An 18,677-nucleotide genomic window follows, 5' to 3' on the forward strand; every position below is an offset into this window, starting at 1 on the left:
ACTGGGCATTGGCTAGGCTATCATTCACCGAAGACTGACCTCATTAAATCAGTCTGTTTGTGTTGTGTTCAGGCTTCGGAGTCACCTGATGAAGAGGAGAAGCTTGTGTACTCGATGCCGCCTCAGACCCCTCTGCTGGAACATGACATGGACATCCAGAGAAGCTGGACCGGCTGTTTGCCTTTGCCCACTCCTGAGGAGAAGATGAAACTACAGGCCCAGTCCGTAGCCACTGATATCATTCCCATCAACATTACAGGTACATCCATTGTTAAATCATGAAATATCACTTGTTATAATCTTTAAGTTTTTAGTGCAGTTGCCTTAACTATTTTATTGTTAATCACATATCTTTTCAGTAGACAATTATTTTGGACAGTGGGATAATAATAATTTAAATAACACCAATATTAAAACTCGGGCCAATAATCCTTTTCATGTTATAATAAGTAAAAATGGATATTCATTTGAGGTCTGCTAAAGATTACAGTGTTATTAAACTATAAGTGTGAGCATAAGATGACAGCAACGGTAATCTAAATTCTCTACTGACACACACACACACACACACATACATATATATATTAGTGCTGTCAATGATTGATCGCGATTAATCGCATCCAAAATAAATGTTTTTGTATACATTATATATGTGTATACTGTGTATATTTATTATGTATATAGAAATACACACACAAACAGTATATATTTTGAAAATATTAACATGTATATATACATTTATATATTTATATTCTTATATTTTATATTATATATAAATATATTTAATATATAAACATAACGTATTTTTCTTAAATATATACATGGATGTGTTTGTATTTATTTATACATATGCACAGTATACACACATATGTAAACACAAACCTTTATTTTATTTACACACACACACACACACACACACACACACACACACACACCACACACACACACACACACACACACACACACACACACACACACACATATTGATGATATTGCTTGCATCCCTAACTGCAATGTAGTGTCTCTGTCTCAGCATGAGGCATGCCATTAATAAACACTGTTTTTCTCTGTTGTTACATCAAAGGTGAGAACTTTGACCGTCAGGCCAGTTTCCGTCGCTCTGCAGCAAACACTGATACCATAATACGAAGACCCAAGAGGGTGCAAAGAAGAAAGACAATAACAGGAGTTCCTGACAACATCCAGACTGAACTAGGTGTGATTAATATTCATTGTTGCAATCCTATACAGTACATTGCACCACTCTCAAACAATGTAAAGGTGCACTCACTCACTTTATTTTGCAGTAATTAGAAGTTTTATACATGAAGGAATGAATATTCCTTAAACAAAAAATATGTCCCCAAACCAAAAATCTGTCCAGCCATATCAGTAATCTACTAATTATTTTACATTGAGTGTCACCTCCTAGGGGCTGGCATCACCCATTGTTGGACATTTTCACCATTGGAAATGCATTAATCTGACTGCAAGTATAGAATTTGTGCAATGGCAGTGGTACTTAAAACAGTTTTCTTTTTCAGCATGATTCTGTGTTTATGTCACTAGGTGTTAGTGTGGTCCAAGATGACTGCCATGTTAACGCAAAATAAGGATAAAATTATTGAATGCAACTTTAAGTACATGTTGGAAACTTAAGTTCTGAATTATTATTTATTTTACTGATTATTATTTGTATTATATATATATATATATATATATATATATATATATATATATATATATATATATATATATATATATAACAAAAATGATTTTAGTTTAGTATAATACAAATAATAATCAGTAAAATAAATAATATACCCACACATACACACACACACACACACATACATATATATATATATATATATATATATATATATATATATATATATATATATATATATAAAATCATTAAGACAATCAGGTGCAAACATACACTGTATATCTATAATTCCCATTCCTTATTTTCTTACAGCAAATAAAGAACAAGATGACAGAATTCACTCAATGTGTATGGCAGATCAGTACTCCACCCTCAGTCGAGTGGGAAGCGTAAACTCCACCCTAAGACGCTCAGACACCCGTGACTCCAGCTGCCAAACAGAAGAGGTGAAGATTGTTCCTCCCTCAGTACGCAGAATCAGAGCACAGAGAGGCCATGGAATTGCCACCCAAATGACCAGCGTCTCCTCCTCAAGCAGCATTTCCACCATGAGTGACTGTAATGGTATTAGTTACACTCAGCTTAATGACAGTGATCAAAGCTTTCACAGTTTGCCACGCCAAGGTTCTCACATCTCGCATCAACACTGTGAACCAAAGTACACCAGCTCCCCCTACAGGATAAATTCTAGCTCTACAAGCTCCTTGTCCTACCAGTTTGACATGCAGCATGGTTCCTCATCGATGCTGCATATGCCCTCCGATTCCAGAAGCAGTACATTAAACAGCCCCAAACTTGCTGAAAATCCAAATTACCAAGGCTCTGATCAAAATAATAGCCCAAGCTTGTTCAGTCTCAGTGGTCCACTACAGAACTCCATTCTTTACGGACACAAAAGAACAGAAGATAACCAGATGCAATCACCTCATTCTTCAGCCCAGTTATTTAGTACTGCTGATGCCTCAATGTCGGCTGTCTCCTCCTGCTACGAATCCACAACCTCCCTCTGTACAGGCATCCATACAGAGACTGAATCCCAGTGCAGCACACTTGATGGCAGAAACTGTGGCAGTCGTAACTGTGTCCGCAGGGATTCCAACTTCTCGGAGAGCAGCAATCAAAGCTGCAGCACTCTAACCACTGACCAGTGGACGTATGATGTTTCTCCAAAGGACAATGTCACCTCAAGTTGCTCCTTACCTGTCAGCCATGTATACAACAGTGAGGAACATTCTTCCAGCAAGATGGACTCAAGCTCATTGTTCTCTGCTGACAATGAAGGCTACTACACACCCATGTGCCGCCTGGACTCCAGTTTGAAGTCGCATAGTTATGGCTCCATCAATAAACCGGGAGATGCAAGGCACAATTTGTATGAGTGCAAGGACCATCACAGTCAAGCGGATCGTACAAGTCTGCACAGCAACCGCTCCCTGACTCGCAGCATTTCCCTGCGGAAAGCCAAAAAGCCCCCACTCCCTCCAGCAAGGACTGATTCCTTAAGGCGCAAACCTCAGAGGAAGACTCACCACAATGGTTCGGTCCTTAGTGAGCAGTTGATCTCCAGTCTCCAGCAATCGTTAGAGCTTAACCTAAAAACTTGCTCTGAACAGGCACCCTGCAGTGGGTTTGAAGACCCTTGGGTACTCCGACCCAGAAGCCAGAGCACCATAAGTGCAGCCAGCAGTGGAATGTCTGCACCAGCTGCTGTTTGTCCGGTCACACCTACACACAGTGATAGCAGCAGTCAGCGCTCAGACTATGCAGAGTCCTGGGACTTCTACATGGATTACCAAGGTCCAAGGTCTGACCAGGGTCTCTCCTCCCAAATCACAAGATCTGCAAGCGCTGAGGAGAATCAGGTAATCATGGGCAATGCACCCTACAACATCGGATTCCCATCGTCCCACTGCAACAATAGTGGGATGCAGTCAAAATTGGCCTCATCACCTGACAAGGTTCATCGCCTGACGTCACCATCAAGTGGTTATTCAAGTCAATCCAACACTCCGACTGCAGGCACCCCAGTTACTTCTCTCATAAGAGCAAAATCTCCTGCAGGGAGGCTGAAACCAAAAGTGCCTGAAAGAAAGTCCTCCCTGCGGTCTTCTGTGTCTTCCTCCTCTACATCCTTGTCCTCGAACACCTCAGATTCCATCAGAAACATACCGCTACCTCCACCTCTACCTGACATGACCATTACATCATGTGAATCACCCAGCCCCGCTTCTTGCTCTCTATCAGCAGCTATGGTAGACTCAACCCTACCTCTTCCTTTTCTACCTGACTTATCCTCTGACTTGAAAGAGAGACATAATTCACTTTCAGATTCATCCACAACATCTGAAAAGTGTGACACTACTGATTTCCCCCCTCCCTCACCAAAGGTTTCTGAATCTCTGTCAAGCAATGAAGGTACAAATAGTCCTCCACCTCCTTCACTTCTTCCACCTAAACCTTCACTGTGCATTGTATCTCCCCCTCCTCCTCCTCCACCTCTACCACCATTACTTGAGATGAGTCTTCAAACAGCAGCCATTTTGAAAACAGAGAGTCTAACATTTAAGAAGGATGTGGAAATTGAAAAAGCACTTAACATCAACCACACTGGAGAGCAAGAGAAGACTCGGAGACCAATAATCACTGCCCAAGCTCTTCAGATGGTGCAGCTAAGACCTGTCAAGCTCAAGCAAATAGAAGATATTTTAACAGCAGTCAGTTTTGATGATTTTGATGACCAAGCACATAACCATTCAGAAACAAACTTAGGTAAGTCCCTGGAAAGTGAGACGACCAAACAAACATTGACTGCCATCTGTGTTAGTCAGTCAGAAAATTGTATGGCTACATCTGAACATGAATATTTAGTTAACAAATTTCTACAAGATTTCCCTGAGGCATCAACTGGTTCTTTACCTCCTGGCCCAGATGAACATGTCAGCAATACTGGGCAGAATGTTTCAGTGCACCTTTCTGAAACATCTCTAGTTTTATCTTCCCATGAGCTTCTGCAATGCACAAACTCCTCAGCTTCTTCTCAAAGTTTTCAGCTGAAACAGAAGCCTCCTATATCACCTAAGAAACCCGGTCTTTCCCTTATTATACCACCCATTATGCACCTACCTGTCTCTCATGGACTCAGGCTTGAACAGGTTCATGAAGCACAAGAAATACTTGAGTCAGGGCAACTGGATGGCACATCCTCGACAAATGCAGTTAATTTGCAAGCAATTAATTTGGACCTAGAGGTTGAGGAAGAGAGTGACTCAGACTCTTCAACCCCTGTGGTCAAAAGCAGACTGTCTCTCAGCAGTGAGTTGTCATCAAGCAGTCTGCAAGCCCTGCAACTCTCTGATCTCATTCTTCATGAGCATGACCTCGGCCTGAGTGATAAGGACTTTGGGCTCTGTGATGATAAAAGTACATCAGATGATGGTTCAAGCAGCAGCTCGGGATCCATCAGCTTTAAAGAGGACGAACATGAGGAAAATGGTAAGGGCTTCTATTATTACTTGCCTAAAAGACAGAAAGTTTCTGTGTATGGAGGATCACTTTAGTGTGTCAAACAATGATTGTGCCATTTAATCATGCATTTAAATTTACTATCAGCGTTGGATCCATCTATTAAACTGCATTTTTGTTGCATGAATTACTAGATAATATTATGTTTACTAGGTTATACGTTCTGTATTCCATAGCCTCAATGATCATTATCATCTTTCTTTCTTCCGAAAAGTTAAAAGTAAATTGCTTTAATGTAATTCTATCAACAACCCTCCAACCCTCTCATGTATCCCCCTTTGTGAGTGAAGCAGAGTGGATGCTCTTCATTACCACCCACACAGGTCCTGTTTTACATGCTACAGGAATGACTACAACTCTATGATTCCTTTTATCTGTTACATAACTAGTTACCCTTGAATCAGCTAAGAAAGTTGAATGAGAGCCCTCAAGTGTGTGATGGTTAGCGGGTTTAGACTATTATATTCTCAAGCCTCTGCAGTGCTCACTAAAGTGCAGTTATTGCACAACAGCAGGACTACCAAAGGAGTGTGAATAATTTAAGGAGCAGAAAATGTCTGTTGCAGCATGGGTTTTATGCCTTTCTGGTTTTCAGTCAGTGTAGGCTCAGTCTCCATTGTTTCTTCTCACTTTGAGAGGTAAGCTGAGTGTTTGTGTGTGGGTTGTAGGTGCCGTGTTTGACTCGAGCACTGAAAGCGCATCTAGCATTAACACTAACGGAGAGGCTGTGGGGGAGATGGTGACGCCTGTTCGTCCCCGTACTACAGAGGACCTCTTTGCTGCCATTCATAGGTAATGTGATGTTTTCTTTTATTTAGCCAGTAGAGCCTGCATTATGCATAGAAGTAAAATGTTATTTGGATAAATATGAGCATAAAACTGCTGTATGCTGTGCTTAAAAAGGTAATGTAGGTTAAAAGTTTTGACAGATGGTAATATGTACCATCACAATGGATAATTTACTTGTAAAATGGATAATTTAGTTTCTCTTGCACTACTCAATATGAATCAAAGTTTTATACATTTGCATGAAGTATTGTATTACATTTGTATTGACCTGTAAAAACACCTGACATAATTTATTCGGGAAAGGTCAGAATATTTAATCCTCACTCATTTTGTTGTGCCAATTCATTTTCATGTGATTAGTGACCAGATCATCAAAAAGAACTCTGTTTTTGTCTAATAAACAGGGTTGAGAAAAAAAATCTGAATTTCAAAACTGGCTAATAATTACAGGAAGAGGATTTAATTATATATTTTTCCCACGTATTAGCCAAATTTAGCCATCAAATATATATATATATATTTTTATGCCAAAGAACATCACAAAATAAAAATACTCCATATAGTGTGTATGTTTATAGATGCTATGTTTATGGGTTATTCATACAGAAAAACAATGCATTATTAAAAACTATAGTCAACTCTATGTACAATTAGATTATTACATTTTAATTCAGCTTTTCATCAGAATAAATATGAAAGTAATAATAATATAACATTTTTAAGAAATAATAAACTAATATAGATATTTTCAATTTACACAAACAAATGTTTAAATTCAATTGTTTGGCTGATGCAAAGTTCTATAGAATGCCTTTTAGTATCTCTTTGAATTGAAATATTACAAATTAATAATTATGACCCTGGTATTTTGGATGGTCTGGACAACGTTTATGATACCGACTTTTATGACAAGCTGGGATCTTTTAATCATTCAATTTTATTGTTATTAGAGTTGTGTCATGTGTTCATGCATTTGTGTTGAATCATTTGTCTAAACGTGTCATCTGGAGCAGTCTGCGCAGACAGAACATGAACATCCAATTACAGGTGTGGATTGGACTGGCAAGTAATCAAGTCTTTGGCTGCTGTTGTCTCCTTGTAGTTTGGCTAGGGTCAGATTACACCCATAATCTAGTAGCTCCCTTAAAAGAATTGATCATCCTCTTTTTTTGCCCTCTCTAATCCCAAAGCTCTGCTTCACAGTGTTTGTATTGTGGTGTCACACCTTTTGTTAGGTTTTAATTAAATGTATTTCAACCAACCTGAAAGTAAGCAAACAGAGCTGGGAAGATTATTCTGGTATGGCTGTCATAGTGTTGTAGGACAGAACTAAAAAGCACATGGTGCAGTGTTATTCTTAGAAGTTTTGTCATTATTAATTTGTGTGAATCAAAGTTTAATGCCTAGAAAGAGCTAACATCGAAGTGCTTCGATTAAACAACCTTAAGGGAACATGATGTTCTGAATCTTAAGGAAGCATGGTGGTAGATGAGGAATTATTTAAATGCAAAGTTATTTTCCACCATAACTTTTACCATAACTCCTACAAGATAACTAAATTAAAGTACTAAAAGTAGTAATATCTAGTTATCAGATAACCTTCAAATCTGATAATCTTCAAACCTAAAATTCACTATAATATTGAATTCCTTCTAAATGATCTTTTCCAACATTTTTATCTAAGTAGACAGTGGTATCTGTTCGCAGTCCTAAAACTAATGACAGTCGCACTTTCACTTATTTATAGATTTTTAAAAAAGCTATACATGGAAATTTTACACTCATGGTACCAACAACATCAACAGCAAGACATGAAGTAACTGTGCCAAAGGCTTACCTGAGAACCTGTCCTGCTGTCTGTTAATCCACAGGTCAAAGAGGAAGGTACTGGGCCGTGGCGACTCTGAAGAGGAACGCTGCCGTAACTTCCTCCCTTCCCCACCTGTCACTCCAACAGGGTCTAGCCCCAGCCTTACTTCATTGCCACGTCAGACCGGCTCCATTCAGCGCAACCTGCGACGCTCATCCACGAGCAATGACAGTTTTAAAGCTCTGCTTCTCAAGAAGGGCAGCCGCTCAGAGTCCGGCTTCCGCATGTCAGCCACTGAGATTCTCAAATGCACAGACCCCCGTTTTCAGAGGGCTAATTCAGAGCATACACAATCTGACGGACTGTGCACCTCTCCGACAAGCAGCAGGAGAGCACATGAAGAGTGGGCACGTACAGAGGGAGCCTTGCCCCGTCTTACCGCTGGACTAACAACCTTAAAATATGGGCGTTCACGCACACCACCTTCTGCAGCCAGCAGCCGGTACAACAGCCGTAGCCGCATTCCCAGTGGGCCAATGACTGCCATCTGCGAAAAAGAAGGAGAGATGGCCGAGTCTACAGACTGCTGCATTCGTGCTGAGAGTCATTTTGCCCTGCCCATATCCTCCAGCAGCACAGTCTGTGCTCAAGGCAGCACTTAGGCCAGTCAACTCAACCCTAACGGCTTGTAAAAGATAGCCTTCCATTCAATATGAAGACTGCAGAGGTCTAAACTCTGGCTGGAAGGCCATGCTTGTGCTGGCCAATAGCAGTCCCCAAGGAATAAGAGAGACGAGGGAATGGGGGAAGTACTGTAAACTGTAGTTTTGCTCTTTTACGTGAGTGAAAGCTTTATCTTTCATAAAACATTAGTGTTCTAAAAAATATTGAAAATATTGAAAATAACAGAGGGTTACTGGTTTGTTGAATCGAATGTTCTTAGCATGCTGTATGCAGGTTAATAAGGAAATGTATGTTTCCTTCTTGATGGTAAGTTGAGGGATGAATGAATGGAAGCAGAATGTTACTGAGGGATTTTGTTTCGAATGGTCCATGCTGATGTGTTTCTGCCTCTGTGACAATGCAAGCACCAGACCAAAGTGAGTACTTAAAGTCTGAATTCACAGATCCCACATCCAGATCACATTTGTGCAAGAGGTGGCGTAATGAAGTATTGGCATTATCAAGCATGATAAGTTTGAAGGGTGGCACATGACTGTTATGGTGAAGTTGCTAAAGAATGAGTGTTGTGATGAAACTGAATTTTAAGAAGTGTTTAGAGAATGATTTAAAATATGTATATTTTACGCACCTTTACATTCTTCATTTATTTTCAGTTGTGTCCAACGATCTTCAGTTAGAGCAATGAGAGAGATGGGACTCAAAACAGAAAGTTATTCAGTTAGTGCAAGCCAATTCAAACTAACTAAATAGAATTGTATCTGTTTACATTTAGACAATAATAATAGTATGCTATACTTTAACAGTGTAAATAATCCAGCCTTTACAAACCATTGTTTCATTTATAGAAACTAAGTGTCTGTTTAGGTCTCTTTATTCTTCAAAAGTTGAGAAATTCCTTGCCTTTGTCTGTCTCACATTTGCCCGAAATGTCAATTTGTACATTTTTATATTTCCAAAGGGAGGTACTGTTTAGTCTATTTACTAGTACTGAACACCAGCAGAATGGTCGTAGAGAAATGGTAAAAGGCCTTGTGAGATGCAAGTGTTTCTGTGAAAGAAATAAAATGTGGCATTTATCATAAACAATCACTTGTTTTCTGCAAAATATATGCATATTATTTCTGATCTACTTCATCAGAGCTTTATATTACAGCAGTGACTACAGTAGGATGACACACACTCCCCTGACGTCATATAGGTCATCACATCTTTGCTGAGATTCACAGAGCACAGACAAGGCCAAGTTCTTGCCTGGCCAAACATAGGACAGTCTGCATTCTGCTCCAGCAAAAAAATGTACACATTGCTGCAATGATCTCAAAACGTCAGTACATGTGGGCTGTTGGCCAGTGATGCAAATAAACTGCAGACATGTGATCTCTTACGCAATTAAATCTGCCTTTAGATGACACACCCTTAGACATGAGTGATCACTGATGTTGATGGATGTGGAGCAACTGAATCAGGGGTGTTTGATACATTTTAACAGACGTTCTTATTAGTAGCAAGGGAGATTTATCATTGACAAAACACAATTGTATTGATATACATACTGTACATATTTGCACACCTGAGTTTTCATTTAGCCTGACAAGACCCTATACTAACAGGTAAGTTATTGTACAGTACTAACTTTAACTTGACAAACTGAGTATTTGAGGTAGCTTTAAAACTACTAAATTCAATAGTGTGATTATCAAATGTTACTTTTTTCTAAGATTAGTTATTTCCAGTAAGATTTCTTAATGTAATAGGTAATAATGCCTTTTGGGCACTTGAGAAGGCTCAGTCTTTGAGATAAAAGTAACCCACTAGCCCAAACCAAAAAATTTCTGTGAAACTTATAAATATATATATATTTATACGCCAGCAGAAGGGCCACTCATCTTCCATCCGTTAATATCCACCGGAAGAGCCAAACAGTCCGCGTGCAGCTCCCTTCAGCTGGAGCGCGCTGATGATGCAGAGGCGCAGCTCACCGCGGTCTCGTGCAGCGCAATTGGCGGGAATTGTGTGTCAGTTACTGTCAGTAAGTAACGGTCGCTGATGATCGGAGTCTCATTGGGAAATCATCAATAAATGTGACGTAGGGACGGAAGTCTTCGTCTAATAAAGCCTGTGTAATATAGATATGCAATATAGATCAAATAGAACCTTATCGTGTTACTGAAAATGAGATTTAGACCAAAATGTATCTTTTCTATTTATTTGTTATATCTTTCGAATTGTATTGAGAATTGTTTTAGACTTCGGTACCACGTGGTGTCAGTAAAGAGTCGTTTATGAAAGCAATGTAGGCTACAGAGTATCTAATTCTGGATGAAATACGACAACTTTCTATTTATTTATTTAAGGACTGTGTTGAACTGTTAAACGTGACAAATGCATTTTCATGGTATACACATTACTATGTTTCAAGAATTTCTTGTGATTTTAGCTAATACACCAGCTAAACACAAAGCTAATACAAAGAAAATTGAGTTTGCCATGGAAATCTGATAGTATAGCTTAATGTTGTAGCTATTTTGTAAAAAAGAAAAACAAATTCTATTTAAACCATTTATTTATATACCCACTCACTAGCAGGTAAGGAATGAGTTGCTACTGTAACTAGGCTATATGCTGGATTAGTGGTTGATTTTTAATCTGTAAAAGGTTCATATGAAGAATCATTATAGTTCCTGTAATGCAATGAATTTCTCTGGATTCTAATAATAATTAACACATATGAAGTACACACAACCTACGGAAATCAGAAAAAAAATTATACAATGTAGCTTCTTTTCTTTATTTTTATTTTTTTCAAATAAAACACCATTTATTTATCTATCTATCGTTACAGAATCCTTAGCTCGCTCCTGGTACAGTAGGCTAGACTAAGTGTGACAGTTACAGTGCCTTATTGACCCATACGCGCCGTGCTCTCTCTGACTCGAACTCTGTGAATCCTAACCAACAACTTTGCTTACATAAAGACTTACTGAGGGTGGAGAGAAGACGTCTTCAGAAGTCCCAGCCGTGGTGGCAGTAACACGTTACAAATGCTGACATTAAACCTGAGTGAAAGATCAGTGCTCGTGCTTACCTTAAGTTTACTTCGAGATACAACTTAATTCCTTTTAGCAGGCGAAATGAAGACGGACGGCGCATTTCGTCGGTTTGCTGGTCCACTACAAAGACATGTCTATTTTATCCTTACTTTACCTATCTTTTTCACAGCCTTTACATTTTTCGTGGATGTCTTTACGTTATACATCACGCCTTGCAAGGATAATACAGCGAGCAAGTCTTTGAACCAAACAGTGGACACTAATATTTTTAACATCTCAACAAGTTGGACGGGCAATCACAGTGACCGCACACGTGTGAGTAATAAAGATTGCACAACATATCTATTTAGAGCCCAGCACATGTATTCAGTGAGTTACACACTTATCTGTTTCGCAGCAGAGTCTCACGTGTCACGAGGCGAATCGTTTTGCTCACGGGCAAGCGACGTACATGACGGGCTTACTGATCGGCTCTTTATTCGGGGGCGCTGTTTCTGACAAGTTGGTATTTGCCCCTTTCTGTGTTCGACGTCAGAGGTTACTACGTACAAGTTAATTATGAAAATTTGTATTTTCTCCCTCTTATCAGGTATGGAAAGAAATTACTTCTAATCTGCTGCTCGGCGGTCCTCGCAGTTGCTACTCTTGTAGTGGCATTTCTGCCGTTTGTGCCTGTTTACTTGACTGCCCGCGGCATCAGTGGAGTAGCCTGCTGTGCCATTCACATCTGCACCTTCAGTTTAGGTACAGTTACGCTTATGCGTGCCTTCTTATTCTGTATTAACATTGTTGGACAAAAAAAAAAAAAAAAAAAAAAAAAAAAAAAAAAAAAAATTTTACAAGGCGGCATTTTTTTTCTTCTACCTTTTAAAATAATCTAAGCAACGCTGGTCAGTTTTGCTCCTGCTTCACTGGATCACTAAACACTTTGCGAAAGAGAGAGAGAAATATGTAAAAAAAAAAAAAAAAAAAAAAAAATGCATTATATGCCGCGTTTCCACCGAAATTACCCGGAACATTTGTACCAGGAACTTTTTTTCCCCAGGAACTATTTCAACTGTGATTTCTATGAAGGTATGACGTCATAAAGATTTGCATACGCAGGGTAATATTTGTGGAAGTGTAGGCTACATAAGACTGTAAGTGTAAATTAAATTTGCATACGCAAGAGAAGCTTTGTAAAGGTGTAAATCACGTTTCAAGCGTAAGAAAAAATTATTTGCAGCATTTTACTGTTACTTGTAAGTGTAATTCATGTATTGTGAAACTGCAGCTTCATGCTAAAGCAAAATAAATACAGGGGGCAAGGAAGTCGACCGGAAGTTGAAGTCGGCCGCGTGCCGCCATCTTGTAGCAGAACTTCACTTGCGTTAGCATCCCATTGACTCCCATTCATTTTTGCGTCCCTTTGACAGCGAATAAATCTGCTTTACATCTGAGGCGTTTAAAGACTCTATTTGTCCATTATTTATTTCTAAAGATACACGACAATGTATAAAGGGCTCCATTACCTTCTATGTTACATTATGGCCCGTAGAAACAGTTTTTGTAAAAATAGGCTAACGATTGCGTCATAACCACTCGACTCTCTGTCGCACAGTAGAGAAATTACCGTACAGACAGGAGGAGAAGCTCGCAGGCAATCGGGGAGACGTCAAGAGATATGGCGTACTGGCGTTACATTTTAAAATACTATACAAAATAATTAAAACAGAATACTTACTCCTGCTCACTCACGCCAAAGAACTCCCCGCTCAAACTCTCCGTCTCTGCAAGATTAACGATGGCAGTTTGCACGCACAGCTACTAGAAGGTTTACATCTGTCAGACAGTTTGCTGACGTCATCAAGCTTAGTTTGAGTCTGCGCGTCAGAAACGGAAGTTCTAAAAATCGCTAAAAACGGGCTTCACTTGTCTCAATTGAGTTCCAGTGGGGTCGCTGTGTCCATTTCTTTTACTGTCTATGAATAAATATGATCTGCATGCTTCTGACTTCCATGATGTGTTTATTGAACCAATCAGATAAGAGTAAATGAAGAGTCAGCGAGAAGCTCATTTGATTGGCTACAAGAAAAAGGTGGCCCCGCCCTCCCCCTCACGCTTGCAAAAATCAGTTAGTGAGAGAATCATGCCAAAATTGTAAGCGCAGAGAAAAGAAAGACGGAGCTGTCAGATCGGATTATTTCGGGAACTTTTTGCCCCACATGCACAAAAGGTCATTTAGACATTTGCATCAGTTTGTTTTTTTACACATACAGATTGGTTCTATGCAGTCAATTCGTTTTGCAGTTCTTTAAACTGTTGTTTTTTGCTTGCAAATCACCGTTCACAGGCTTGCAGTGCTTTTGACCTTCTTTTTCAATAAAAAAAAAAACGTGCCAAAAGTGTAAGCGCGGAAAAACGGAAGTCAGAAGCATGCAGATCATATTTATTTTGCTTTAGCATGAAGCTGCAGTTTCTCAATACATGAATTACGCTTACAAGTAACAGTAAAATGCTGCAAATCATTTTTTCTTACGCATGAAACGCAATTTACACCTTTACAAAGCTTCTCTTGCGCATGCAAATTTAATTTACACTTACAGTCTAAACCACAATTCAATAAACACCACCCTGCTAACACAAAAAATACAGGGACCATTAAAAATTCATACACTGCCTCCTTTCATTTTCATTGAAACATAATAATAGCCACAGAAATGTACTTAGTTCAGGGAAATGTGTATATATATACAGCCTACATTACAATTAAACGAAATATTATATCAATTGCCTCTTTTTATTTTCATTTTAACATATAGATAAATTGAATAAAGACCAAAGATTACCTGTTAAATTTACCCAAAACGAAATATATATTTATGTTTAACCACTAAAGAGACATCAGAGTCAGCGGCAAATGTCAGAAGGACTAGCCGAGTTTAGACTGCTCGCAGCGGATACATGAGCACTGAGCTCCCGCTGATCACGTGAAGCTGATCGTCTCCTAAATCGGAGAAACACATTTTTAAAAGGCGCTGTCTTTATAAATAAACCGCAGATTTGAGTTTTAAACAACTACATTCTCTTAAACCTACATTTCATGACACAATAAAAGTTATATTTTGAAAATTATCCCAATAAACGGCGGTTGAAATCACAATGCTGCGTGAACTCAACCAATCAGCATGTTCAGCGCTCAAGTCCCGCCCCCAAAAGTTCCGGACCTTTGAAAAAGTACTACCTCACGAGCAGGGACTTTCTGAGGGGCATTTTTTTTTTACTTGGAACATTATTTAGATCCTGGTTCCTGCGGTGGAAACACACCGAGTACCAGCCCAAAGCCCCTAGTTCCTGGGTAAAGTTCCAGCGGTGGAAACGCGGCTATTGATTCATTTTAGAATATAGGCCTAACACAACTAAGTTAATTTATAATGCTTAATAAATGAATAGTGCTTCTGATTTCTCAGGAGTTGAATGGAGCCTGCCCAAGTATCGTATCTGGCCACCCACCCTGTTTTCCTTCATCTTCAGTCTGGGAATGATGGGATTGGCAGCTGTAGCTTTCTTGGCCAGTGGTTGGATGCAGTTTCATCTGGCACTGGGCATCCCTCAGATCCTTTTCCTACCTCTTTATTTGTTAGTAGAACAAACACAAATTTTCAGTGCATGGTTAAAGTGTCTAATTATTTATATATATATATAAAAAGTTTATTCATTCTTTCTTGCAATTATTAGCTTTCTTCCAGAATCTCCTAGATGGCTGCTTCTTAATAAAAGGATGAAAACACTAGAGGGCTATCAGAATAGAAGTCCTGAGGACAAGCAGTACTTGGCTCTTGTAACACAATGTCATACTCTAAAATTGCTCAGATGTTTGTGGAAAGTGGAGAGACATGCCAACAAAATTGTGCAAAATTGAATTGTAAAAACATTTACATATTTAATTTTTTTTAAGAAAGCTTTTGGATTCTGTGGACAATGAGACGCAGAAGCCACTCTCAGAGAAGACCTCCACTAAAACAGAGTCTAATTTCGCCAACTTTACGTCACCTACTATACTCCTGCGTCTGTTTGTCATGAGTTACATTGGGTAGGGAAGTTTAACTGTGGTAATATCATTTCTGTAATGATTCATTCCTAAAATATTTTATTCTCACTTACTTTATTCTCAGGTATTTTTGAATGTACACTACTGTTTAAAAGCCTTAGGCACGTTAGTATTTTCACCCCAAAGAATGGTGTTCGGCCAATTATTTATATATTTTGCTGTAGTGTGTCAGTAGAAAATATCAGTTTACATTTCCAAACATTCATTTTGCCATTAATTTTAATAATAATCTAGTGAGATTTTTTGAATGCACAAGCAGTCTGACAACAGCCGATGCTCAACATGGAGATCTGATCTCACCATCATCGAATCTGTCTGTGATCTGTTTGCTGCTTATATGAACCTACCTGAACGATTGCTTTAATTTGTTTTTTCTTTTACAGTTTTGCATCTGCTCTCACTTATTATGGGATCTGCTTCAGTGTGGGAAGTTTCGGTGTAAATATCTATCTGGCGCAGTTTTTCTCTGGACTATCAGAGGCTCCCTCTTTGCTGCTTCCATTTCTGTTGAAGCGATTTGGCCGTAGGCCGTTCAGCATGGGCTCGCTTTTCCTCAGTGGCATTTCCTGTATGCTGTCCCTCCTCGTTTCCAAGTTCTGCAGTGAGAGACCCAGTCATTGAAATACAATACATAAGCACAGACTGATCATGGTCTGAAGAATACCACTCATAAAACTGATGATTTGCAAACATCTCTCTTTCTGAACAGACATGCCTGCCCTTGTTATGACTTTGGCACTGATGGGCAAGCTGTGTATGCAGTCCACCTACTGCGTCTCCGTGCTCTATGGGATTGAGCTGTTCCCAACTGTAATAAGGTACACAATATCCAAACAGACCTACCTGATAAAGCACATTCTTGGTCCGAGAACTAAGACAACTGTAAAGCATCTTTGTGTGAAATTAAATGCAATTTGGAGTAATTTTAGCATTTCAGAAAGTATCTTCATCACAGCTAGCTTTTCAAAATTTTTTTTACAATAAATATATGAGCATGTGCTGATCTGTAAGAGTATTTTTTTTCTTTCTGATCCAAATCAAAAGAGATTGAGATATATTACATGCAACCTCTGTGGCATTTCCTACTAGAAATTGTTAGAGATATTGGATTGTTGGATTGTCGTGCAGATAGACAGTAAATATGCTGAATCATTGTAGAGCTTATAAAACATTTTCTTTTTTTTAAGTTACATAACATTGTGTACAGTGTAGCAGTACTAAGTAAGCTAACAGCACAGTTATATATAATAAGAGATCAAATTAATCTGGATGTACAGATAAGTAGTTCCTGCACACATTTTTACACCAACACTGAAACTGAGTTGGTAGAGAAAATGTATTATTAATATGATACTGATTATCACACTTAGATTGTCACAAAGTTGAGCTAATCCCATTTATCACAAGACAGATCATAGTCTAAGACAGATTTCAGTCAGAACTCAAAATGTGGAGTTATTGTCTAGTAAAGTGTAGTAAAACTTGTAGATGTTGTATTAAATTTTTAAATTAAAAAATGTAAAAAAAAAATTAATATAGTAAATATTTTCTATCAAGAACCTTGTTGTTCATGAAATGTGCATCTCTTTCTCACTAACAATATATTTTACACTATGCAGGCAGAAGTGTGTCGGACTGGTTAGTCTTTGTTACCGAGTGGCCTGTATCATAAACGCGGTGGTGACCCCTGACGGCGGGATCCCTCTGCCAGCTATGATCTGTTACAGCAGTGGGCCGATCATTGGTGCAGCCCTGTGCCTGCTGCTTCCAGAGACCAGTGGCATCCCTTTACCAGACACTGTACAAGACTGTGAGAAACAGCCCAGTATGAAGCTCTCATGCTGTGCACGGTAAGATTAAAACTATTTTCAAAAATTGATTTAATATCTTATAATACACAATTACATATATTATTTAAATATAGATTAAAATTAAATTCAAACAGCCATATTGAAAGCCAGTAAAGAGCCAAGTATATGCTCTGGAGTTCTGATAGCTGAACAGCTTCTGTTTCATGAGCTGACGATCAGGCAAAACAAATATGAACATGTATGGAATATTTTGAATGCTAGGGAGGACAATATGTCAGACTTGTGTTGTAAACTAGTGTACGGCATGGCATCAGATGTAAAGCTCAATCATAAACGTCATACCATGACAGCATTTTTTTCATCAGCATGCCATCTATATCATTATATAAAACCAAATGATAGCTATACGTTTAAAGATAAAAATGCTGGTTAGCTACATTCAAATATCAACATTTTAAAATGTGTATGTATAATTGGATGTATTCTGGACTAATTAAAAAAATAGTTTTTGTTTTCATATCAGTTGGCCTGTGAAGCCTAAACAGCAGTCGGATGCTTCTTTAAACAATGAGAATGACTTGAAGAACCAAATGGAATGCAGTCCCATCTCAGCATAATCAACAAGAGGAACATAGCAAACACTGACTTATTCATATTATGTTTTAATTGGTTTCATATCTTTCCAATGAAAATCAAGTATAAGTGAGGGCCTATGCTTGGGATGTCAACATTTTAAAAATATATTTCAAGGAGTAATACTATGTAATGGGGTTTTGGATGTGTTTGTAATGAATTTTATTTCTGGATGATTATGATACTGGAACATCTCACAAGGTTTCATTTTATACTGGAATCGTTCAGTGCTGCTCTTGTAGATATTTTTATATAGGAGTTCTTAAGTTCAAAAACACGCACAGTTTAAAAAAAAATGATGCGTACAAGGTTTTTTTTTTTTTTTTTTTTTTTTTAAGGTTTATGGAGAAATGGATTTTGCAATGTTCTTGGATTTCCAAAGTAAACTTTTTACCTTCACAAACACTTGGGGGCAAAGTCTTGTGTAATTCTTAATGAAATAGACCGCAGGTTAAATCACTGTTTTTAACAGCTTGTGTATATACTGTACCATGCAAAAACCTTTAACTCAGATGCATATTGCACCCTCTATTAAAATGCATTCTAAAAAATAAAGGATATTTATTTGCATTTTTGCTTTCCATTGCACAACATGTTCTTTAGATTATTAAAATGTTTT

At 38.4% G+C, this 18,677-nt stretch overlaps 2 protein-coding genes across 9 annotated transcripts in view; both read left to right on the forward strand.

Moving 5' to 3' along the window:
• Window positions 1-9,560, forward strand: part of nhsl1a (NHS-like 1a) — a 45,814-nt gene extending 36,254 nt beyond the window's left edge. For 5 of the 6 annotated variants that reach the window (XM_042742476.1, XM_042742478.1, XM_042742481.1 and 2 more), the window contains exons 4-8: window positions 73-259; window positions 1,085-1,216; window positions 1,982-5,161; window positions 5,860-5,983; window positions 7,852-9,560. In XM_042742476.1, coding sequence (XP_042598410.1) covers window positions 73-259; window positions 1,085-1,216; window positions 1,982-5,161; window positions 5,860-5,983; window positions 7,852-8,452 — 4,224 coding nt within the window. In that variant the 3' untranslated portion in view covers window positions 8,453-9,560. Of the gene's footprint in view, window positions 1-72; window positions 260-1,084; window positions 1,217-1,981; window positions 5,162-5,859; window positions 5,984-6,993; window positions 7,028-7,851 lie in introns of all 6 variants that reach the window. The other variant, XM_042742482.1, reaches the window with a different exon arrangement.
• Window positions 9,561-11,322: 1,762 nt separating this feature from the next.
• On the forward strand, window positions 11,323-18,363 carry LOC109106992 (solute carrier family 22 member 6). Of its 3 annotated transcripts, none has more exons than XM_019120253.2 (10): window positions 11,323-11,839; window positions 11,922-12,025; window positions 12,114-12,268; window positions 14,974-15,142; window positions 15,242-15,344; window positions 15,466-15,596; window positions 15,998-16,215; window positions 16,324-16,432; window positions 17,234-17,464; window positions 17,931-18,363. In XM_019120253.2, the coding sequence occupies exons 1-10, from the start codon at window positions 11,606-11,608 to the stop codon at window positions 18,040-18,042; spliced, it is 1,566 nt and encodes a 521-aa protein (XP_018975798.2). In that variant the 5' UTR covers window positions 11,323-11,605; the 3' UTR covers window positions 18,043-18,363. The 3 variants fall into 3 exon arrangements, with proteins under 3 accessions (XP_018975798.2, XP_018975799.2, XP_018975800.2); XM_019120254.2 differs by having other exon boundaries at window positions 11,925-12,025; XM_019120255.2 differs by having other exon boundaries at window positions 11,329-11,839; window positions 17,949-18,363.
• Window positions 18,364-18,677: the final 314 nt, after the last annotated feature.

Source organism: Cyprinus carpio, chromosome B17 (assembly GCF_018340385.1).
Source record: "Cyprinus carpio isolate SPL01 chromosome B17, ASM1834038v1, whole genome shotgun sequence".
Classification (NCBI taxonomy): Eukaryota; Metazoa; Chordata; class Actinopteri; order Cypriniformes; family Cyprinidae; genus Cyprinus; species Cyprinus carpio.

Excerpts from the sequence above, each read along its gene's own strand:
- LOC109106992 (XM_019120253.2), top strand. The coding sequence starts at position 11,606 with ATGAAGACGGACGGCGCATTTCGTCGGTTTGCTGGTCCACTACAAAGA. Across the intron at positions 11,840-11,921 it reads ATCACAGTGACCGCACACGT|CAGAGTCTCACGTGTCACGA; the intron begins GTGAGTAATAAA and ends TCTGTTTCGCAG. Across the intron at positions 17,465-17,930 it reads AAGCTCTCATGCTGTGCACG|TTTTTGTTTTCATATCAGTT; the intron begins GTAAGATTAAAA and ends TTAAAAAAATAG.